We start from the raw sequence: 24890 nt of genomic DNA on the forward strand, positions 1-24890 counted from the left end.
CTTCAATATATGTTCCTGAACTACATGTGTATGTGTGTGTACGTGTATTTGTAAGTGTGTGTGAGCATGTATGTGTAAATGTGTGTGAGCATGGATTTGTATGTGCATACGTGTTAGCACATATGTGTGAACATGAATGTGCGTGTGTGAGCATCTATGTGCAACATCAAACTCATTCTGCTGCTTACAACTGCATTTTATTTAAATTTGTTTATTTAGTATATGGCACACACAAATACTAATTAACCGTATTAATAAAACATGTATTAAAAAAACTCCGCTGGTTGCTATGACGATTGCTCCATATTTATCACGTTGCCTTAGTATTGCTCCTTACAGACGATAACGTACAACACACTCGCGATACACTGAGTCTGCCGGCAACTCAATTCTCATTGGTCAGTGTCCCACCTTGATCCCTATTGGCTCACTTAGCTGTCATGCAGCAGAAGGCCGCGCCCGCCGGCTAAACCCCCTTTTCTTTTTTGTTTTTCTTTTTCTTTCCAGTATACGATTCTCGTAACTCTCGGGCTCTGCGGCATGGAGCTCTCCTACCGGGCCGTGAAGGCGGCTTCCCAGAGCAGAGAGGCGGTAAGCTGTGGGGCGGTGTGGGCGCTCGGGGACACCGTGGGCTGTCGGCACCCAACATATACAATGTCTCTGTGCATGCGTGATACAGGTCAGGGTGCATCCCTTCCTTTAAGGGGTGGAAGCGGTAGGGTTAATCCAGCATTTGGCTGTTACACCATCTTTTGCACCCCCCGTTTCTTATGTGAGCTATAAAGGCAATTCCGCACGGAAGGGTTTTTGAGTTTCTCCTGGTTGCTATGGAGATGGCCCATGCGTTCCACCGGCTTCCGGGAGTGCGCACTGCGCATGCTCTGAGCCCCTAACTGGAAAGCCGCGCTTGGCTCGTGTTGAGGTGGTTTTATATTCGGAGACGCTTATCGGTTTTACAAAGAGCCGGCTCAGTTCGGTCTTGTTTCAGTTACTTTCCCCACATTAAGTATGTATGTGTATATATACTATATGTTAATATTATGAACCGCCAAATTCAAATAAAAAAACATGTTAAGTGATTGTAAGCTCTTTGACCCGGGCCCCCCCTCACCTGTTGTTCCTGTAAGTCAAATAGTTATGTTATATACTGCTTATTTAGTCCTGTCTACCTGTGTGCAGCGCTACAGAATCTGATGGCGCTATATATAACAATAATAATAAATGCCGGCAGGAATATTGTGGGCCGTGTCTTGCGTGTTTATCTGTCACGTACCGGTATTGTTCCACACCGGTCACTGTAACAGCATTAGGGTATTTGGCAAGTCAGGGTAAGGCCCGGGCTACAGAAGAGAGGGCAGGGGTCCCAATCTCATTGGGGTCTATTCACTAAATGGAGAGTTGCATTTGTGCTTCTTGAGTTCGCAAAACATTATGAAGGTCCGGTGCAGGAGCCAGCTCAGCCCGCCACGCTGGGGATACTTGCCGCTGTCGGCCCCTTTATAACGACTGTAATATATTGCGTAGAGAGAATGCTTTATGGTCTCGCTCCGGGGCAGCATTCCGTGGGTTCTTACTGTTTTTGTCCTAAGGCCTCGCGAGTCTCTCTCTCGCTCCGAGTGGGGTCAGGTAGATGCTGTTCTAGGAAACGAGGCAGCCGCATTTGCCGCTATGACAACAACAGCCCTTTCATTACCACGATCTGCTTTTGTTACGCGGTTCAGAAGAATAATAGCAGTTTGAAAGTGGAGACTGCTTTATGTACATATATTGTTAGTAATGTGCAGCGCTACGGAATATGATGGCGCTATATAAAACAATTCATAATAATAATATCACATACACTATATGGACAAAAGTATTGGGACAGCTGACCATTACACCAACAGGACCTTTAATGACATCACATTCTAGATACATAGACATTAATATGAAGTTGGTCCCCCTTTGCCGGTATAACGGCTTCCACTCTTCTGGGAAGGATTTCCACAAGATTTTGGGGAGTTTCTGTGCGAATTGTTGCCCGTTCACCCAGTAGAGCGTCTGTGAGGTCAGACACTGATGTTGGACGAGACGCCCGGCTCCCAATCTCCGTTCCAGTTCACCCCAAAGGTGTTCGATGGGATTGAGGTTCGGGGCTCTGTACGGCCGGTCAAGTTCTTCCGCCCCAAACTCCTCCAAGCATTGCCCATATAGTGCATTCGCTTAGGAGACGTGGAAATGACTCTGACGCTCGGAGGATTACAATTATATCTGAGTATTTTAAAGGTAAGAAGCAATGTAACAAAGTTCAAGCAGGGCGCCGGGCTATATAGCGAGAGGCATTAGTGGTCAGAGCTCACCTAGAGTACTGGGGGCTGTTCTGGAGACCCCATCTCCAGGGGGATACTGACGCATTGGAGAGAGATCTAAGGACTAAACGACTAAAGGATCTCAATATGTCCGGCTTGGGGGAGAGAAGAGAAGTGGGAGAGAAACATTTAAATACTTAAAGGGGATTAACAAAGTGCAGGGGGGAAGTTTATTCAAAGAAGGTGGAATGTTACAGCAAGAGACCAGAATCTAAGACTAAAGAGTCTTGGATGGAATGTAAAGGAGGGTAGATAAGTGGAGCAGCCTCCAAGCAGAGGGGGTAGAGGCTAAACACGCAGGGCATAGGCATGCGGCTCCTGAATCGAAGACTGTAAATCCCCTTTGGCCTTCCTGCTTTAGATGAGAATGAAGTGCTGTACGCGCTAGTAACGGATCCCTTTCATTAACTTAATCACATTAATAAATGTCTTTCAATTATTGCAGCACTCGCAGGTTTAATTGCTTTTTAAATTGGATAATTTTTTTGTGCATTTTTAGCGGTTTACTTATTATTTTCGGATAGCAGCAGGGTAGTTCTGTTTAATTACTTCATTGTCACTCAGCTTTTTTTATACAGTTTTATCTTACTTAACATTCAACATTTTATTTATTTTTTATTTGAATTTTAATAATCGCTGCCGACATAAACTCCGGGCCAATTAAAACCGTCGTTACTCTGTAACTAACAATTAAGGATTTAATGTTCCATAAATACGAAAACAAAAAAAAGTGAGTCCCTACTTCCCAACAGCCAAGATGCCGGGGGGCGGAGCTTGGGGGGTAGATTGTCACTCAAACTGGCAGCTCTACTGCCTGTGTGCCTGCGCACTATGCATGGAATGAAATAAGGGGTCCCAGGATTGTGGTCCCAAATCCCACTGACCCACTGAGCTTTGTCTGTCCCGAAAAGCTGGACAGAGATGGAAGTTTCCGGAGTATAGTGGCAAAAAGGGGACAATCCCACGCAAAGCGGGACAGTTGGTAGGCATACTCAGTCCCCTAATCTTTGTGGGCTGCTTGTCCCCTCTGCCCACAAAATCATTGGGGCCGCTCAGCAGGACTATGCCCAAGATCTGGACTATCCCGCTTTAATTGGAGGTATGCAATAGGGTAAAATAACTTAATGGGGAGGAATAATTATATATATTCTGGGTTAACGTGGTCGCTCCAATAGGGTACACGCAAAGTAGGCGTGTAATTTATACATAATACTGTTTATATTAATCTGCAAACAGTGATATAGATTTATTTGGTGTATCAAATGGCGAATAATGCGGGAAATATGAAACATTTTCTAATCTTAACCCTTCCCTTTCCAGGATGAGTTACGGACGGAAGCGAGACGCAAAAACCTCCTTATTCTCATCATGCATTACTTGATGCAGGAAGGGTGGGTAGTTCTATGATCTGTTTGCTTCATAATGGAAGGAAACATTTGGTGGGAATGTCTGCTGGGCCATGAAATATATATACTTTTTCACTTGTTTCCTTTTTTAACTTGTACCGTATTGGCTCGGATATAGGCCGCCCCCGTATATAGGCCGCACCCTAAAAGTTTGGTGCTTTTTTAAAGAAAAAGTTTTTTTATTTAAAAAGCACCAAAAAAACATGCTGCCACTCTGTCTCCCCCCCCCGAGATATGCTGCCACTCTGTCTCCCCCCCCCCGAGATATGCTGCCACTGCCCCCCCCCGAGATATGCTGCCACTGTCCTCCTCCTCCCTCCCCCGAGATATGCTGCCACTGTCCTCCCCCCCCCCCCCCCGAGATATGCTGCCACTCCCCCCCCCGAGATATGCTGCCACTCTGCCCCCCCCCGACTTACCAGAGGAGACTCCCGGGTGTCTTGCAGGGCCGGCGGGGGACATCTACGCAATACGCGTATATAACTTCCGGTGCCGTATACGCGTTGTATACGCGTATTGCCTTGATGTCCCCCGCAAGACACCCGGGAGTCTCCTCTGGTAAGTCGGGGGGGGGGGGGGCAGAGGTAAAACGCATCGTGTGGACAGTCACCGGCTGCGGCGATGCGTGTAAACAACCTCCGCAGCCGGTGACCATGCGCACGATGCACTTAGACAACCTCCCGTGCCGGGACTCCCCCGTGGAAAGTGCTGGCAGGGGAGGCTGTCTGAGCGTATCGGGGAGTAGGATGCAGGTCCCCTGCACCGCTGCGGGGGATCTGTATCCTAACCCCGCTGCCTGCCCGTCGCCCGGGACTGCATGTCCCGGGCGTCGGGCGCTAGACCCCGAATATAGGCCGCACCCCCACTTTAAAGACTTAAAGTGGGGGGGAAAAGTGCGGCCTATATTCGAGCCAATACGGTATTATTATTTTTTTTACATGTCATCTTAATGTCTGATTAGTTTGTCCAGTCCTTATTTGAGACCCAGCTCTCCCTTTGGCCCTTCCCCCCCCCCTAAGCCCCTCTTTTCTAGGAGGTCGGAATGTTTGCTGGGTATGAGGGTATCGCAGGGTTCTACAGCCCTAAACGCCCCTATAATGTGCATAGAAACATCAGGAAATGGCTTTATATATTATTAAAGATTCTATTCATTTATGGCGCCCGAGTGACTTTTTATTATTTCTTATTAACCTGCGCTCTGTGTTATTAAATCTCCAGGTATGTGGATTCCGCAAACGCTTTGGAACAAGAAACCAAATTAGATCTGAGACGTTTTGAAGTTTGCGACAACATAGATCTGGAGAGCATTTTGCTGGAATACGAAAGTTACTATTACGTTAAGTTTCAGAAGTACCCCAAAGTCACTAAGAGGGCGGCCGACCCAGGTATGAGTTTAAATGACACCAAAAGGCTGCGTAGGTGACGGGTCTATCTGATTACGTGATAAGGGGACACGCTAACCATCAAATGGGGGATCCCCTCCACTACTAAATCTGACCCTTTACATGTATTCGGTGTCCCCCCTGTAAATGCATAGGGGGGGGGGTTCTGCATAATACCCCATGTGCGTCACCCCCTTTCCTCGCCACCTCAACTATTTGCCGTGCTGTACTTACCGGCCGCCGGCTCCAGCACTATTAATGCAGATTTATATGCGTTATAATCGTAATAGCCGATCCTTTTAGTGACGAGCCTCTCATTATTTTACTTATAAGATTCTTATTCATGGCTTAACGTTTAGTTTTATTCTGGATTTAAGAGTATGTGGACAGCAATGGGTCATCTCCCAAGTGTTTAACATATAACAATCCCTGTAATATTATGACAGCGGCATTCGGGACCAGAAAATCTCCAGACATAATAAACATTGTTCATCGGTTCTATGTTGACAGGCGTGAAGTCCAATATTTCCGGTCTTGATCGTCATGCGTGTGGACATGCTGCTCACGTAGCACCATTCTCATTAATGCCAATGTTTGGTCTGTTAAAAAAAAAAAATAAAATACATAATATTGAAAATAAAAACAATCTATTTAAAACTTAAACAACATCAACCTGGATAACTTCAATTGTATTACATTTTCAAGTCCCCCCAGTGGATCCCCCGATAAGACCGTTACTGGATATATAACAAACCCTTGCAGGTTCTCGGTTATCCTTTGAGGTTGGATGGCTTTGTAATGCATGGATTTATGTTTTATTTTAGACAGTCGGCTAAACTCTAAACCCCAAAGTGGAGGAAAATTCAGGAGGTAAGCGCACTTTGAACAAACATTTGTAATTCTGCCTGGTGATTTTAGGTCGGGGTCGATCTGTGGGCTGATTCTATGTTTTTAGCGTTATATCAGATAAACTATATGGTAGGGAATCTGGATGTAATGCTCTGCATGGTGGGGTAAATGTATTGCTGATCAGGAGTAAGAAAAGTACAAGGACATCACGGTCTGTGGCGATGCTTCTTGGAGAAGGAATAACACGTTCTGAAGGGACATGTAGTGGAATGTCATAAAACCAACATATTTATTCAAGAAGAAGAAGAAGACGAAAAATAACAACCTCTATAACATGTGTGATCTGCCAGAGATAAATCCCGATCGCAGCCGCACACCTAACGGATAAATAACAGCCGTAATATAATGTAAGGGGTGCGACGGAGGAGATTTTACCTGCAAATTAAATCCCTGGGATTAAATACAAAAGGCAATGTACTCTCTTATATAATGAGATTAAACTGGGATTGGTACAGGGGGTCAGATCCTAAAAACTTCACTATTTTGGGTCCTGAGACCTGACTTTAATAATCACTGGTTTTTAGCATTCTGCATGAATTCCTTTCACATGGTCTCGTCTTCTGCCACAGGGTGGGGATAATGAGTGAAATAATTGCCCCTTAGCAGTGCTATACGAGTTTTGTTAAGGACCTGCTGGAAGGCATCACTGATTGCCCGTTTATTGCCATGCGTGGGGTCACGATCACATGTATGATTCATTCTCTATTCATCGTGGGTCTGAAGAGCGATCTCACTGCTGTTTCTAAGCTAAAACCTCCATGTCGCAGAGCAGGCAGTAACTCTTCACAAGGCCTTCCGAGGATCCATCAGCATCACCCGGTGCAGAGACCGCTGTCCAGGTACAACACCAGAACAACGGAGAAGACCCCAAGCAGGGAGGGAGCTAAACAGGTGGGTAACACGTCACAGGTGAAGTCCAACAGGGGAGAAAAACACCACATATTAAAGTAGTACAATTGAATAAACCTACCTAACTCTATCAACCTATAACTAGAACGTCTATAATGTGCCCCTGTTGACTTCAAATTCTCCTCTTCCACCTGTGGAAAGTGTTTATCCATACAATAAAATTCCAGACAAATGTTATTTCTATTTATTTTAATAATAATTCCCAATTACTATAATTAATTGGACCATATTTTTTTAATAGGAATTCCCAATTTTTATAATTAAATGGACTATCCTTTATTTTTATCTTCAGGAGTCAGAAAAGCATAGCATGTTTACTTCACTGTACCATTTCCGTTAAAATGTAAACAAGATTTTTTTTTTGTTGTTAAACTATTCTGTCTTATTTACTGTGAATGAACCCAGTCAGAGAGGAGTGCGGGGTGCGCATGCGTACTAAAACGTCTCCCCTCCTTCTGAGATCGTCGAAGTCACAGGCTCAGAAGATGGTTAGGCAGGGGGAGAAGTTAATCCCCAAGTTTAAATGTTTCTGGGAGATTACAGAGAAGAGTAAGGGTGCCTCTAAGTTTCTGTAAAGATAAAAATAAGTCAAGGAAATTTATTCACAGATATTCCTTTCCCTTCCCGAAATTATTCCTGTTGCAGGAAAACGGCAGCGCCGGCTCCTCTGAGACTTCTGAGTTCGGTCTGAATGTTTCATCCATGAACAAGACTGGAAAGAGTGGAGATGGTAGCCATCCAAGACGGGTCAGTAACATGCGGCCGCTCGTAAAATCCCACCTATGGTCAATGTGAAGACAGATGACAGTGAAGAGGCTCTTCTATTCTAATTGCTGTTAAATACTATTTTATATCGTAAAAATATATATATATATATACTGTTTATTATTATTATTTATTACTGAAAAAGCACAACTCCTTGTGATAAAAATAAACCCAGTAAAAGTTGGGGAATAATTAATGTTTAAAATACGTTGTCCATCCTGATGCTGCTTTTCGGTATGTATTTATGATCTAAAATATAGCCGTTACGGTGAAATGGCCTCTGGTTGACTCGGAGATACCAACAGTTTATTCACCGAAGACAGATTTTGAGTTGGGTACGATTGTAGCGAATATTGTGTGTATGGCTTTAGTGGACTTTATTCTACTTTTGTTAACGCTCCTGCAAATGAATCAGGCGATCAGTTATCTTATAGCTTGTTCTATTTGGATGAGACATGAATACAGCTTACGCTGACCTCGGCGTAGTTTCAGCATCTATAGGATCCTTCAGCATTCAAATTGGCCAGAGATAATGTTATAAAATACCTAAGGTGGATTCTCGTGAACATGTAATCATACTTTAGTGTCTAAAACCCTGGCTTGTTGCCCATATGCCTACAAGTGCCATAAAAATGTGTTCTGGCAACTCAAACAAAGAATTGGCCACATTGTAGCAGCCCGACGACACCTTAATCTCCATATGTTTCTTTTATTATTTATGGTGATATCTCTGTAACTATTCTTATCATTTAACCTTTCAGGGGCAAATAATTGACTTCCGTAGTATGATTCAAGATGCAATCAAAGGGGCGAGTAATGAAATCTCTTTGAACAGCCTAAATTCCAATCCAGATCCTTCGGTGAGTTCCCTGGGACCGGAAGTGTATAACGACTTACCAAATAATTTGGAAGTATTTTAAACTAAAGATAGAAACCTCATCTCGGTACACACAAAATCTGTTAATTAAATATAGCTTTTTCTTCTTCTTCTCAGGAGCGTCTCATCAAACCTGTAAGCGCCTTTGTCGGGGCAAACAGCGAAATGAGAGAGTTGGCCACCGTGATAAGCAGGGTACGACCTTCTATTTCAACCGCGTTTACGAGATAAGCTCACATTTTATTTACAGATATATGGCAGAGTATTCCTAAAAAGTCCCATGGGGGAAAAACATTGTCCTTGAGCATAAACCCCAGCGCTGTATAACCTAATACAACTCTCCCCCCCAGCGCTGTATACCGTAATTCAACCCCCCCCAGTGCTGTATACCGTAATTCAACCCCCCCCCCCACATGCTGTATACAGTAATATAGGTCAGCATTGGCAAAAACCTGTTCTTTTGGTTGCAGGACATTTACCTCCAGAACCCTAACGTGAGGTGGGATGATATAATTGGGCTCGATTCAGCCAAGAGGCTGGTGAAGGAGGCTGTGGTGTATCCTATAAGGGTGAGACGTGGCAGGCGGGTCTCATTTTACATTAATTTGAATGTGTGCGATTTTACACAGTTTTTAGATCTGACCTGAAGTTGCATCCCGGCAGACTCAGAGTTGCATCGCGTTTCCATTCAAACAGCGTCACGGCGATACGGTTAATACGGACGAGTTCTGCAATGAGGCTTTCGTACAGCAACAACTTTGAATGGATTGCGGATCGTTTATGATGTTACTGTAGATGATTAAACATTCTATTCTAGAAGAAAACAAGATCGTTCTCGACACTGACGCGTTCTGTATTAACACACAATCCATAATCCAGGCTCCTAACTCTGACTATCCCCAGCCATTTCCAAAGGCTAGCCAGGGGACACTCATATTATTATATATATATATATATATATATCAATAAAATATATATATATATCAATAATATAAAATGTAGATATATGGAATAGAATTACATTGCACTTGTGTCTGATCAATCACTGCATTTTCTCATCAGTATCCGCAGCTATTCACGGGAATTCTCTCGCCCTGGAAGGGACTCTTGCTGTACGGACCACCGGGTAAATCTCTCGGATGCCGTTAAGCCGCATGCACACAATCTGATAATTTGAATTGAAATAAAATGCCTTTGTGGCACCAACATCTACACTGAACAACCTATCAACGTATTTTATATTGTTAGTCATTTTTTTGTATTGCTTTTATGTCCATCTTGCAGGCACCGGGAAGACGCTGCTTGCGAAAGCTGTGGCCACGGAATGCAACACCACGTTCTTCAACATCTCGGCTTCCACCATCGTAAGCAAGTGGCGAGGAGACTCCGAGAAGCTTGTGCGGGTAGGAGCATTTTTCTAGAAGAAGAAAATAATAATAATTACGAGAGTTATGAGCGGAGGAATGTCGTTTTATCTAATTTCTGCACAATACAATCTGTACGACGACCTAAAGAACATGACGCTGGACCAGTACATTATACGATGTGTCCTTTTGCACAGGTGTTGTTTGAACTTGCCCGATATCACGCTCCCTCCACTATTTTCCTGGATGAACTGGAGTCTGTGATGAGTCAGAGGGGAGCAGGTCCAGGGTGAGTTTGGGATTATTTATTGAACATCATACTTTTTTTTTTTTTTCCCTTACAGTCCCTACGTTCAAAGGGTCTGACAAAACTAGAACTGACAGACTAAGATGAAACGATGCGTTAGGGAGTGAGGGACCAGTTCGCCAGTTTATAATCTAGAGGTAGATATATATGTATATATATATATATATATATATATACACACACACACACCTCTAGCACCCGTCAGGGGATATTTTGCAAAAGGAATTCCCCAGGTAGGTATAATGTCCCACAATAATTCAAAGGAGGAACAATGTTAGAACGGGAGGCCATAATCTACAACTAGTGGGTCAGATGGAATGGAAGAAGGTTTTACATTACAGTGAGGAGGTAGATAAGTGGAAGAGCCTCCCAGCAGAAGTGGTAGAGTCTAATACAGTGAGGAAATTGAAAAATGCATGGGATAGACATACGGCTCCTGAATCTAAGACTAGACCAACAACTGATTAAGGTTTGAGTCTTTATGGGGGGGCTAGACAGGGGCCGATTTGCTGGCAGATTCTGTGTTTACATATCTGGACATACTTACCTGTAGCAAACCCCGTCGCCCTCGTATGTATATGTAATACCTGCACTCAGACATGGTGGTGAAGCATTCGCTTGCGCAGAAGTCAGCGAGTCTTTGTCCGTTGCAGGGGGGAACATGAGGGAAGCCGGCGGATGAAGACTGAATTACTGGTGCAGATGGACGGCTTGTCCCGATCAGATGATCTTGTATTTGTTTTAGCTGCTTCCAATCTTCCGTGGTAAGAGATCACAGAAAATGCTTTTGTGAATACATATCCGTGATCCTCTAAGCACAGATAAAGATTGTATTTAGAGCGCGGAGCCATCTTGCTTTTGGTTAAAGCATTTAAAGATTAATTGTGAACTCTCTCTCTCTCTCCTTTTTGGACGCTCTGCCGCCCCCCCCCCCAATAATCTTTCATAAACACGAACCATATGCCAGTATTTAAAACACGCCGTTGGAGTTCATTCTCAAGTTATTTACTACGGTTTAGCTAAGAAGGATTTTAACTTTCAAGTGTAAAGTACTTAAAGCTTCCAGTGGCCTGCGTACAGCGGCTGCAGCCGGCCCCGTAATCTGATTTAAGTGTAAGCGCGCACGCCACCAACATGGCTGATCTTTCACTGGATAAGTGGAGCTCTGTGTAATCTTTCACGTTATAAATAGACGGCAACATAAAGGATAATGGAAAGTATTTACAAGTTTCAGGTCCTCAGTGATTTAGATTGTAAGCTCCAGTGAGCAAGATCTCCGTACCATCTGTTCCCATGAGTTTAGAACACGGCGGCCAGAGAAGTGAGCGACGCGTCTCCTTCCGTCTGTCGTGCAAAGCATCTTGGGGTAGATTTAATAGCCCTGTGTTCACCCAGGGGCCGCTCCGGAGTGCCGGGTCGCCTCCTAGGTTAAGAACGCCAATTACGGTACTTTATAAGCTGTAAAAAAAAAAAAAAAATTGCATAACTTACCTTTGGGGGAAGCTGCAGCTCTAGCGGAATGCCTGCTCATTCCTTTCCCCATCAGTGAAGGCACTTTCTGCGCATGGTGGCTGACAATGCATGATGCGCCATTTAACAACGCTGACAGTGGCCTATACCGTACGAGAAGCCACTATACTAATCCTACGCGGGCACTGAATTACACATCACATAAGCTTGTTTATAACCGTACGATATTCAGTCACTTCCATGGAGAGACACAGAAAGCTTTAGGGGCAAATAATGAAAGAGGTCACTTCTGAAGAAGAGACCGCTGAGGTTCCAAAAGCTTATGAAACATTTACATATATCTTACTATGTTATGTTAAACTATATTGGTTGATTCATATTATGTGCCCAAAGAATATTAAACAGCCAATAGTTTTCATGAATGTTTACTCTGTCATGAGCTTCTGTTGTGGCAACGACCTGCACTAACATTACCAGCCCTGAACTTGTTTCCCTTTCCACCAGCCGTTCATTATTATTACACTCTGTAAACTCTTATTACAGACGTTCCCACGTTAACCCTTGGAGGTGGAATGTCTTGGTCACTTCTCCGGCAGTCAGTGGGTTATTCATATAGACAGAAGTCTATGTGAATCTATACTAGAGCCGTAATTCAGGTTATTTTTGCCCAGTTATAGCCTAAAACGGGGAGATATCGGCGAGTGTATTACCCGCTAGTGATACCCGTACACACACTCTGAAGCTAGTGGGTAGCGTTCTCTGTTATGTCGCTGAGTTTTGGGGGGTCCCTTGTGCCCACAGGGAGCTGGACTACGCTATGTTAAGGCGCCTGGAGAAGAGGATTCTAGTAGACCTGCCCAGCAAAGAGGCCAGACAGGCGATGATCCAGCACTGGCTGCCACCCGTCAGCAACAGCGGAGGAGTGGAGCTCAGGACCGACCTGGATTACAGCACCCTGGGAGACGTACGTGCCCCCTGCTATTTATTACACCCCACCTTCACTTCAATCCATTGGAAGCCAGGGTACGACACACATCACATAGAATTTACCGGCAGATCGGCCCCCATCTAGTCGCCCGTAAAGACTCAAACCTTAATCAGTTGTTGGTCTCGTCTTAGATTCAGAAGCCGTATGTCTATCCCATGCATGTTTAATACCCTCACTGTATTACCCTCTACCACTTCTGCTGGGAGGTCGTTTCACATATCTACCACTCTCACTGTAAAGTAAAAGTTTCTTATGTTCCACCTAAGCCTCTTACTCTCTAGTGTTAGATTCTGGTAACATTTCTGCACTTTACTTAAAACATTTAAATACTTAAAGGGTGTATAAACTCACAGCAGGAAACAATTACTCTGTTATACTTCACACATACTGCAGGGGCAGCACTTTACACACAAAGTGCAGCAACATGCGACAGTCATGGGTATATTATAAACTATGGCCGATGCACTAACCCTCCCCACACACCATTAAAGTTCCTATCCCTCCCCCTCTACTTTATTTATTGCAGCTTTTTCCGGCCCCAAAGCCGTTCTTACGCATAATGTTAATAATTTTCAATAAATTTATACCTGAAAATGTCGTCGGGTTTTCCTCCTCGCAGGAGACGGAGGGTTACTCCGGGTCTGACGTTAAACTTGTTTGTAAAGAGGCAGCCATGCGGCCGGTGAGAAAAATCTTTGACGCGCTTGAAAATCACCAGCCGGGTAAGTATTGCCCCGGAGAGGGGTATAAGGAGTTACGTCTGGAAGAATGCGTGGAAAGTACTCTGTGGGTGACTTCAAAAACTGAAAAGAAAAATAGATGCAGAACAGGCAGCCATACCGCAGCAATGCCCTCCTCTGACTATTCTTATCACTGATTGACTGCTTGAAACAGTTGATCACTGGCAGGAAAATGTTCCTATTAAACTCAATAAGAGTACTTTCCACCCATGTGAATGAACAGACCCTCTCCTGCAGCATCTCCTGCGCCTGAGAGTGCATCACATGTATGGTGTGGCAAATGCTTATAATGGCTGAAAGTTTAAGAACTATAGGTGTAAAAACCGTGCGTTCTTTTCCTCCCCGTTAGATAAGGATCTGCCGGTCATCCGGCTGGACACGGTCACCACCTCTGACTTTTTGGAGGTCTTGGCTCACACAAAGCCGTCGGCCAAGAGTCTGACCCAGAAATACGTGGCCTGGCAGAAGGAATTCGAGTCGGTTTGAGAAGCTCTTTACAAAACCGTGACAACTGCCTTCCGGATGTGTGACGGAGCTCGGACGCGTTGCCAAAGAGACCGCGCTGCGCATGGGGTGTAAGGACCAAAGTATTTTTATTTTGAAAGTGAACTTTACTGTGTAAAGCTTTTAAATGAATTAAACATTCTATTGTTTTTTTTATGCGTAGCATGTGGGTTTTGGGTGGTGTGTGTGTGTGTGTATATATATATATATATATATATATATATATATATACACACACACATACATAAACAATATAATATATATAAAATGCGTGTGTGGTGGGGTCGTATTGAGGGCGACCTTGCAGCCCTGGCACTTTAAGGCTGGGTATGCGTTTTAATACTCCAAGAGCCCTCACCCTCCAGTATTTTGAGCTGAGCTGGCCCTGCACAATGCATTATTCAATGCACAAGGAAAAGATTTTTCACTCATTTAATTCCGCATTATACAGGGCCAGCCAAGCTCTACCTGCAGCAGAGGCTTACCGACCATGGACTTAACTACAGGATTTGCAGCTGCGACGGGGCCCGGGTGACCCCTGCAGCCATTTATTTCTGTCTTCTCGTGCCCCTTCAAAATTGTTAAGAAAAGGGCACTTTCTAAACAGTTATGAACCCACACAGAAAGACCGTCTCCCAGTGGGGTCCTGTTACATCAGTTGACCCTGCTTGCACAGTCAGCGAGGGGAAACAATGGCACAGAGGAGCTGTTTGGGGATACTGACAAGCTGGTGCAAAGATGGCACATGCACGCTGTTTGGGGACACTAAGCTGCTTGGGGCAAAGGTGGCACTCACAAGATGAGGAGCTAAGGGCGCACTGTGGGACATGTTTTGTGAAGTTCAGGGCCACGAGGTTTCAAGTGACCCATGGTGCAGTCAAGGAGTTAAAATACACATCACAAGGCTGGAAAGCTGCTTCACGCATCCACAACTCCTGAGGCAAGATCAGAGACAGGAGATGCTAAAATCTTGGGCTGTTCTGAGCAGGTTAATGACAACCCGTCAACACTAAATCTGCCCCTGATGTGTAACTGCGCCCCCCCTTGGTCAATTAGACCTCAGCCTGGAACCAGGATTTTTAACCATTTACCTAGAGGCATCGCAAGAGATCCAAGAGCAACATCTTAATGGTTTTATTCAGCCGTAAACACGGATTCCGTTATCCGATATATCTCCATCCTGTAAGGAAGTTTCATTTATTAGCAGCAAACGGCGAGCTGCGAGGATAACGGTTCCGGGTCTTCCTAAATCAGGTCTTTGAGTATATGATCCACAGCGTGCGGGAAGCTCTCGCACGTCAGGTGCGGCCCCGGCTGGATTTTACTTTCATCTCCTGGTCTATATTTTCCTGTCGGCCAACAAAGAAAACACGTTTAGGAGTCTGTTTAACGCAGAGCAACGTAATACAGAGAACAGGACATCAAAAAAGGCTACAGGTATACTCAATGCTGTACCTTCACGAAGCTTTTTCTGTATGCCAAGTATCTCTACAGTAACGTTCTGAGTTAAGATCTTTAAGGACCAGTAAGCCTTCCACTGGTCCCATAAACTTACCAGTTTTCACCAGTATCCCAAGCATCCCAGAATCCTGTGCTCCCCCGACGTCATCCCGACAGTCCTGCAGGAGAGAGACGGCGTAACGGAAAATTACATACCAATGACCCAGTGAGCTTACACTTACAATGGCTGCTCCCATGGTATACTCGTAAGGGGGCATTCTCATACCACCGCAGCCTGTATGTAAAAGGGGGGATTTGGGGAATTGAAGGGGCTCCAGGAGGAGGAGGAGGGCAAACATTAGAGGAGACCCATATCGGGTGAGAGGTGAGCAGAATTTGCTCTGGAGAGATAGGATACATCCTATAGAGAGTGAATGCAGCGTATATGAAACAATTATTTGCATTAGGAACAAAAACTAAATCCTGCGTGCGGCCGGCGTGTGAAAGACTAACAATCTTAAACGATCCAGGTAGGACCAGGCCGTCGGCCAAAAGAAGAGCCGCGCAACAAGCTGTTATGGCTGCTTGTCCCATCTCACTATCGGGGCATTTCAGCGACACCATTGAAGTTTAAAAAACAGGCGTCCACTGCCATACAGAGTTTGGCGGATGTTGACGCCCCATGGAGGGGCCAGACATGGCCCCTTATGCCGACATTGAGGCATTACAACACCACCGTTTGGGTGCGGAAAGCGAATGTAGAAGTAATGACGGTCCTGGCACGTCCATTGTCGTTAACCGCTTGTTTTCACGTGACGTGTCCGGACCGTCAATTGTCATTAGAGGTGTTAAAGAAACGCTAAATCTATGAAAGACAGGCAGCTGCCCGGCGTGATGTCATACAGGATGGTAGTTACCAGCTCACACCACAGGAGGGCACTGCTGCATTTCTTACTATACTTACAACAACGTCTGCAGCGCTCCGTAAAGTCCCTCCATTCAAAGGGTCTGACAAAACTAGAACTTACAGACTGAGACATTAGTGAGCCAGGCTCGCAAGCTAGAGTTCATTAAAAGATAATTATAAATATTATCTTTTTAGTTATATAGCGCAAACAATTCACGCAGCGCTTCTTACAATAAACATATTCAAGGTGAGCGATGAGACTAGAAAATGAAGACTAAGACAAACCGATACATCAGAGCTTACAATCTAGAGTTCGTTAGCATTTTCTGGGTTCTATTTAAGGTTGCCTTATCAACATTTTTTTTTTTTTTTTTCCTGGACACATCAAATTTTTTATTTGCTGATCAGCACCTATAACGCGCCTCCTGCAGTATGTATGATGTATAAACCCAGGGAAGCAGGTAGATTGTAGGCAGCCACCCGTAAAAAAAAATTACAGCAACCCTACTCCTATTACACAAATCACAGAGGCTGAGAACCACTTTTTTTCCTGCTACTTTTTTTAATGAATACTAAGAAAAAAATAATAATAATGAGTTACATTCTTCTTGTTTAAAGGTTCTAAATAAAGTTTCCAGGAAGAACTCTGCTCCCTTGTCTTGTTTCCCCCAAACCTGTATCTATAAAGGTGCCGGTAACTGTAATACTACGAGCGGCCACCAGGGAACACAGGCTTCTATCCAGATACAGAAAGAGAAACTACCCCACTATTTTATGGATTTATAAAGCAGCGGTGTACAATGGGCAAACATACAAAGCAGTGCATCACATAACAATTCGGGCTTACAGAAACAAAAGGTGAGGAGGGCTCGGCCCAAAGAGCTTACAGTCTAGGAATGGGGATGGACACAAGTACCCGCAGACAGGGGGGGGGGGGAGCAGATTTGAGGTGCTGGGTGGTCTGACAAGACGGAGGAGAGAGGTTTGTAGCTCCTGCACGCTCTCCTGCCCTGCCACGGCTTGTCCACCAACACCATTCAACAGGATGAGCTACAGGTACCTTCCGCCGGCAGATAGCGGGTACCGCTTCTCTATCAGTACTTACATCACCGATCATCACCGCCTCCTCCGGAAGGCAGCCGGTACTCCGCAGGGCTTCCAAGAAGAAGGTCTTCTCTGGCTTCCCGACAACTGTGGCCTGTGTGTCTGTGGCGTATTCCAGCGCCGTGACAAAGGGCCCGGGGCCGAGGGCCAGGCCATCTTTCTTCTTGTAATACCTTGCCTTGTGGATAGCCACGATTGGAGCCCCGTCCAGCGCCAGCCTGACAATACAACGAGCATCTTTAAAGGAAGCCAAAAAACAATACGGGGCCACCAGGAGTAAGGGCTGCTCTACCTTGCAAACAAAGATTTTTCTTTTATTTCTTCAGAAACCCAACTTAGTTTAACAAAACAGTAATATATATATTCGAGCATTTTTAGAAATAGCCTCTAAATGTTAGGTTAAAAATAAATTCTAATTGCGCAATTTTTATTGATGCAAATGAGTCACAATATTGATTATATAATCTTTCAAAAAAAAAAAGGATTCCCTGTATTTTAAAATGAGAAGCAGACTTAGGTGTCGACTGTTGGTAGGAAGCGGGGGGGATGTTCTCTAGATGTGCCTCAACTTAAAAACTACCAAAAAAGATTACTTAATATTCATTAATCCATATTTTTGGTGGAAATATCTTGATGTGTATGTATATATACATATATGTGTATCATGATGTATAGTGAAGTCAATGAGCTGGAAACACAACTCTCCCCTTAGCGAATAAATCCCTAAGAGATACACTTATTTAAATGTATCCATCATGTGTGTTTTATGTATACAACGGATCTATAGTTTTAAGCAGCCAAGACTTTATTGTTTGAGGTATATGGGATGTCAGACCTTTTTTTCTTGGCCTCATTTATGTTAATTTATTTTGCGCAAATGCCCCCAAAACTAATGAATTGAAAAAAAAGGATGTTAACACAAGATTCCGTGTGGAATGAAGAGCTGATCTTTTCCCTGAATAGAGTAAAGAACGTCACAGCGTTCGCTTCCTGAGACAAACACAGAAATGTTACAAAACATATCGAGCTTGAGGCTATATTGTGGTTATACGACGTGGGATATGGACTATTTACAGGCAATAACACACAGTTCATAACAGCAGTGAAAGCATTGACCTGGACAGCGCGGGGTATCATCCTCACGATATAAAAGGGAAAGGCGAGTGTAAAATAGAAGACGCCAAGATGCTCAACCATGAAAGCACTTGAGTTTAACAGCAGATACGGGGATGATAAGATAAGAGCTGTTACCAGATTAGATAAAATTAAATAAAGCTTTGTAACCCTGAGAAAACAGCATGCGCGGCCTCACGTTTACATCAACTCCCTCTCTATCTGGAGTCGGGTAAAAATGTGTTGTGCGTGTGGGGGTCCTGATGAAGGACCATGTTGAGCACAGAGCCTGCTGGGCATCTGGGTAATCCCCTGGGCTCATTTAAAGAGGGACTGGCAAGGGACCGGGGGGGCAACTGCCTCCTGGGTTGCTCTGATTTAAAGACCTTGGGCCACTGCCTGAAGCTTTATTGTCTGCTTACTTGCAATTCCATACATGGCCACTAGGGTGTCTGAGACTCACGGACTGTATCCTTTCAATGTGTTTTAATGCATAACATTTCTGTTAAAGCGTTTTAGCGCAGACCAATTGGTGCACGTTGGGCTTTATTGGCTTCCAAATGTGTTTTGGGCCCCTTTATCACTGGGCCACAATTGTCCCCCGGGCTGAATATCGAGCCAAGGCATTCCTTGTGGATGGAGGAGATCTTTACTACAGACGATGGGATTTATCTAGAAAGAGTTGTGAAGGACCAGTGTAAAAACAAAATGTGCAGACAACCTCCGCTGCTGCCGGCAATTCTGCCGGGGCTTCTATGGTGGCGCACCGGAAGGTCATGTGATGCCGGTGCTCCGTCATAGAAGCCCCCAGACGAAGTGCCGCCAGCAGCGAAGGTTGTCTGCGCACGTCGCACGGAACTCCACCGGCTTCCGGAGAGGAGGATCTGGGTCTCCTGCAGTGCTGCGGGGGATCTGGATCTTAGTCAGACCTCTATTTGAGTTCTAAATATAAGACGACGGATATTTTTCAGAGCATTTGCTCAGAAAAAACCTTGTCTTATAATGGAGCAAACACGGTATATACAGCCTCACAATGTATATCTGCTTTACTGCTAGTCTAGGCTACTGCGGAGCACTATGCTAATAAACTGAATGGTATTGAGATGCATTTCAGGTCCCCGTGGAGCGTCAGAATTAATCTGTCTGATAAAAAGCAGCCAGACAATTATATGAATCATGAAACGGAATGAGGACAATCCTCACCTGAAGGCCTCGTTCATGGTTTGGTAGTTGAAGTGTTCTGGAGCTAATCCTATCACCACCGCGTTGGGACTGTGTGTGGCTATTCCTGCGAACGGAAAAGAATAGAGGTCAGTTTAGCACAGATCCTGAAATAATTGAATTGTACATTAAAATATAGAATTTTAGTCGCGCTTCAATTTAGAGCCCGGGGACGAAATTTAGCAAAGCAAAAAAACGCCATTTTAATTGTGGTGAAAAAATTACAAAATTCTCTTGTGATACGTTCAGTACAGCACTTACTGTATAACACAATTATTATTAAAGGTCAATAACTGCCAACATATTTATTACTAGTGCGAGACAGAAATTATTTATTCATTCGTTTTTCCCTCATAATATAAGGTTTTCAGGCAGCTGCATATCAGCCATTTGTAGGAGTTCTCGCTCTGTTATCTGAACCCCAATCTACTAAACACCCCGACTCCTTATCATACTGCCCGTGGGAAACAATAGAATGGCTCAGTCTTAATCACCCAGTCAGACACTGAGTAAGAGAAGTCTATGGAGGAAGGGTCTTCATTAGCATTGCCATAAAGCATCAGCTCAGTGTGGTGTTTGAGCCGGGAAAGTCACCCAAAATACCACATGACTTACAACAGACAGCAGGTCTGCAGATGAAGGGATTTTATTGGGGCAAAACTGGATAAAACCAGTTTTTTTTCCCATGGAATTTTATGTCAAGGGTAGTGGATTACACGAAATGATTTAAGTTATGAGTGTGGCATTTCTCCCACGTCAGCACAGTTTCTGTTGGGGTCCCAAATCCCTGTGCCCCTGTTTCCTCACCTTAATCTCCGCTTCAGGGGGTACAGGAGGGAGGCTCATTTCAAGGGAGGAGAAATGTTAGAACAAGAGATCATAACTAAACCTAGAGGAAGGAAATTCCCTCTCAGTATTACCCTCTACCACTTCTGCTGAGATGCTGTTCCGTTTATCTACCACCCTCTCAAATGTGCAAAGTGTATTAGAAGAAGAAGATTCTGTGAAGATAGAGTTTGCTTTCAGTAAGAGAATGACTGGAGCCGAGTTCCATTATTCTACCAGAGTCTTATCACTAATCTTATCACTTTTAACTTGCCACTACGTGCAAGAACCTGCATCCCGAAGCCAAGTTTCTAGCTGCTCTTGTTCAAGATAAAGCTACAGGTGAAAAACGAGGAAATAGAAGGAAAGTTTAAATGCCGCAAACTTAACAACAGGACCTGTATGTGTCCTTGGAGACTGATCAGAATTTTAGTAGTATTTGAAATGTAGAATTTATGTAGCTCAGGAACGAATGGTTTATGGCCAATAATCTGTATGTTCAACACACTACTTGTTTTGACCAGGAGCTATGAGTCAACTTCCAGCAGACCAAAAAATATACCATAATGTGCTTCAACACACTAAGCATATTGTAAGGTAGCTATAATTATTATTTACCGACTTATAGAGCGCCATAGCTATATATATTTTGCAGCGCTGTATGACGGGCCATGGTATATTTGATGCAATCGATCACAGAATGTTTTAGGTCAGTGCCACATAAGGCGTATGTGACAGAATGTCCTGTCATACAAGGCCCAAGGTACTCAGAGATGGCTCCAGTCTGGCTGCCAAACAGGCAGGAACTCCATTGTGTTGACTAATCCCATTAACAGGATTGCTGCCGGGGGATATTCAGTAGCTAAAGGGGATTAAAGGTTGGGTTGTCTACCTGTTTATCAATGTTAATAAGGTTCTCTGGGTATATCAGTCTATGTTTTACAATAATAAACTGTTCATTCCTGCTGTACTCAATTCAAGGTAGTTGTGTCTACTTATTGGGTACACATAGCAGGGTTCCAAGGTGCGCATGCTGGCTGGTGCTGGAAGTGATTCCGGGGACAACAGGAGGATACATGTGGGTGATCTCTGGGAGTTACTACAGTTTTCTTGGTGAACCCGTTACAGCGTATCTTTAACTTATTTATAAAGTTAGAAATAAAATATTGAAGTGACCAGGAGGAATGTGCCAGGTGCATGCTGGGAGATATTATGCAATAGGACCTCGGAGCTCCATGGACAAGTTGGGTTAATTTAACGTTCAATGTTAAACATACGTCGTGTAAACCTTTAAGAGCTCTGAAGTCCCGTCTTCAGATGTAACGTCTCATCAGAGCTACAGAAGTGATCTCGGAGGTCTCATAGGTTAATATGACTCTGCTTTATCTGTGAATGTTGACACGAATGTCTTCGCTCAGTCTTCCGAGACCATTTTTTTTGGTGTAATTATTTAATCACAAGGCTAAACTTATTGTCTTATCGGCTATTCATTAATGAGTTAATAGACACCCGTGTGTAATGTGTATTGATCCAATACCCCCAGAAATACACTTAAAGGAAGAGTAACCGCACCTTCAAAGTCACTCAAGGCGCTGCTGTCCACTAACAGCAGGGGCCGCACGTTCCTCTGCTCCACCAGGTTCCTCGCGGCCGTCAAAGACGTAAAGATCTCGTCCTCGCTGATGTCAAAGCCCAGACGTCTCAGCCTCTCCACGAGGGTTCTCTTACACTCTTTGGTTGTGTTGGTCACAAAGCGAATGACAACCGGGGCATTCCTGAGCCTGAAGATCGAAAAGCGGTGTCAGAGGTGGTAGAATAATAACAGGAGATAATAGAACGTGGATAGAGAAAAAAAAATAGGAGAAACATGTTACTTAAACATATTAAGGGGTTAATTGAAGAAAAAGGATTAAGGGTTCTTGAGATCTCTCCATTCTTGCAAACCATATTCATTGCGGCAGTAAAATAGATGGATGATTTAGTAACTTGCCTTTTCAAAGCCTCCTGTGCCCCGGGTATAGCCGTGTCCTCGACGTGGAGGGTGCCGCTGAGATCCACCAACACGGCCTTGAGAACTCGCCGGGCTGCCATCTGCAGTAACAAAAGAAACCGTATCTGTGAGATATAAGGACGTGGAACATAAAGAATGTTATTAGTTAATGTTATTAACATCTGAACCTTGCAGTACTTAGTGGGTTTTCAACAATATCCCCCTGTGTAGTGTGATCACAGCGGCCATTTCCTTCCAGGACACAATTACACGTAAAGTGCTGCCCCCTGCAGTATGTGGGAGGTATAACCAAATCTCATTCCTACCTCTGGCTTTATTCTTTATGTCAACCTGGAAACTTCCCAGAGTAGGCTACTCGTTTGGGAGGAGTGGAGCGGTAGGGGGGCAGTTTGCCCCAGATACCCTTTTAGTGTGTGTGTGTGTGGGGGGGTGCATGTCTAAACCTAAAAGCCTAAAAAAGAACGAAGAAACTGACCTGGAGTCCAGGAAAAAGCAGGACTTCCCCGGAGACTCCGGACAAACCTGAACAGTTCCTAGGTATGATCTTTATTATTGATTTATATAGCACTATCATATACCACAGCGCTGCGAGTTTAAACTCGTGGTTTAGTTGCAGGACACAAAAATTGTAAAACGAAAAATAAAACGACACAACTGAGACATAGAAAAAAGAAAAGAAGCTCAGAACTTCTGCATGAATTAAGATCCCATGTAGGTTTAATACACACATTTTATGTAGTAGTAGCAGCAGAGAGCGGGCATAAGGCAGGAGGAACCAGCAGCAGGTAATGATATATAGGAATAAATAAAAGGGCTAACAGCCAGCTTTATAACAAATGCCCCATGCAGGGCAGAATGTTTTAATCCAGTCCTGTAGCACATATTTTATCTTCCTGCCTCATGTTAACATGTAACCAGCAGGTTATGGCAGCCTCCTGATTTAATTGTTACAATGATATCCGGCCGCTGCATATCAGCCATTTGTATGAATTCTTGCTCATTTATCTGACCCCGATCTACTAGATCTATTGGCTCAGAGCTAATCACTCAGTCAGACACAAAGACTCATAAAGGTCTACAGAGGAACAGACTTCATTAGCATTGCCATCCAGAATCAGCTCGGTGTGGAGTCTGAGCCGGGAAAGTCACTCAAAATACCGAATGACTGACAATAGCAGCCGCCTCAAGGTCTGCAGATAAAACGAGTTTATTGGGGCCAAATGAGATAAAACTAGGATTTTGTCAATGCCAAACTACATCATGGTATACAGCGCTGGGGGAGAGGGGATTTATTACTGTGTACAGCTCTGAGTGTTATATTACTATATACACTGCTGGGGGGGGTTATATTACTGTATACCGCGCTGGGGGAGGAGGGCTATATTACTGTATACAGCTCTGCGGGTTATATTACAGTATACATTGCTGGGGGAGGGGGGCTATATTACTGTATACAGCGCAGGGGGGCTATATTACTGTATACAGCGCTGCAGGGGATATGCTCAACGAGAAATATATATAAATATATATATATATACATATATTTGAAATTCTTTTTTTTTTATGCCCCTTAACAGGTACATTTTAAGTACATACAAAGTAAAATTCCTCCTTTGCCTCAATCAGGGACAGAAGCACCCCAAGCAGCAGATGATTGGCCAGCGCTCAGTTCAGGAACCTACAGCCCTAATCCGCAATCAGTCTGGTTTATCGGCCCTGATTATAGAGCCCCTGTTATCAGTACCAGCTTTAACACAGGAACTCCATTGCCTCCTACAGCGGCATTAACCTCTAACTACCTCCACCGACACATGTGTTACGATCCTGTATCACGCTACACGCACTCTCCTGAGCCGTAGGGGTTAAACAGTGCAAGCCATATGACATCAGATTACACAGACCTTATCAGCAAGGAATTAACATCAGGAGCCTCGAGGTTAAGGTTAAACTTCTGGATGGATGTGTGGGAGGCTGTGTGCAAACTGTAAACCACTTCTCAGCAGGTGAACCAGAACATTCGACACCTGCAATCAGGATAAAGACATAATTAGAAGTGGCTCCTGATTGGCTCAAGAGTATTGAAGCCATTACACCTGTAGGACATTAAAATACATTGAGTCATTAAATATATTTCTTGATGCTATCGCACTATTATTTATTGTTTTATATAGCGCCATCATATTCCGCCATGCTGTACACATGCAATTTAATGCTATTATAAAGTCCTGCCTTGTAGTTTAATGTCTCTGACAGCCTCACCACAAGACAATGCATACTAAAGTTAGAAAAAAAAGTAGTGC

At 44.1% G+C, this 24890-nt stretch overlaps 2 protein-coding genes across 2 annotated transcripts; one reads left to right on the forward strand and one right to left on the reverse strand.

Annotated features, from left to right (window-relative positions):
• Positions 1–540: 540 nt before the first annotated feature.
• On the forward strand, positions 541–13951 carry LOC149280894 (katanin p60 ATPase-containing subunit A-like 2). The gene is made up of 16 exons (XM_089499974.1): positions 541–591; positions 3669–3739; positions 4973–5139; positions 5961–6006; positions 6813–6936; positions 7600–7701; positions 8481–8579; positions 8714–8791; positions 9067–9165; positions 9659–9722; positions 9881–9999; positions 10158–10249; positions 10921–11031; positions 12539–12701; positions 13345–13447; positions 13815–13951. The coding sequence occupies exons 1-16, from the start codon at positions 541–543 to the stop codon at positions 13949–13951; spliced, it is 1626 nt and encodes a 541-aa protein (XP_089356100.1).
• Positions 13952–15214: 1263 nt separating this feature from the next.
• LOC149280895 (haloacid dehalogenase-like hydrolase domain-containing protein 2) lies at positions 15215–22670 on the reverse strand. Its single transcript, XM_089499995.1, has 6 exons — positions 22570–22670; positions 22152–22360; positions 19737–19821; positions 17422–17638; positions 15525–15588; positions 15215–15318 (listed from the first exon to the last, which is right to left on the reverse strand). The coding sequence occupies exons 1-6, from the start codon at positions 22668–22670 to the stop codon at positions 15215–15217; spliced, it is 780 nt and encodes a 259-aa protein (XP_089356121.1).
• Between the last annotated feature and the right edge of the window lie 2220 nt (positions 22671–24890).

The sequence above is a fragment of the Sceloporus occidentalis genome, unplaced genomic scaffold (assembly GCF_023333645.1).
Source record: "Sceloporus occidentalis isolate IW3139 unplaced genomic scaffold, rSceOcc1.0.p SCAF_144, whole genome shotgun sequence".
Taxonomy (NCBI): domain Eukaryota; kingdom Metazoa; phylum Chordata; class Lepidosauria; order Squamata; family Phrynosomatidae; genus Sceloporus; species Sceloporus occidentalis.

What these genes read in the sequence shown, in the direction of transcription:
- LOC149280894 (XM_089499974.1), top strand. Translation starts at nt 541, where the DNA reads ATGGAGCTCTCCTACCGGGCCGTGAAGGCGGCTTCCCAGAGCAGAGAG. An exon ending in CATTACTTGATGCAGGAAGG is followed by an intron (nt 3,740 to 4,972) that starts GTGGGTAGTTCT and finishes TTAAATCTCCAG; the next exon opens with GTATGTGGATTCCGCAAACG. An exon ending in CTGTGGTGTATCCTATAAGG is followed by an intron (nt 9,166 to 9,658) that starts GTGAGACGTGGC and finishes TTTTCTCATCAG; the next exon opens with TATCCGCAGCTATTCACGGG.
- LOC149280895 (XM_089499995.1), bottom strand. Translation starts at nt 22,670, where the DNA reads ATGGCAGCCCGGCGAGTTCTCAAGGCCGTGTTGGTGGATCTCAGCGGC. An exon ending in CGCCTTGAGTGACTTTGAAG is followed by an intron (nt 19,822 to 22,151) that starts GTGCGGTTACTC and finishes TTCCGTTCGCAG; the next exon opens with GAATAGCCACACACAGTCCC. An exon ending in ACCATGAACGAGGCCTTCAG is followed by an intron (nt 17,639 to 19,736) that starts GTGAGGATTGTC and finishes TTGTATTGTCAG; the next exon opens with GCTGGCGCTGGACGGGGCTC.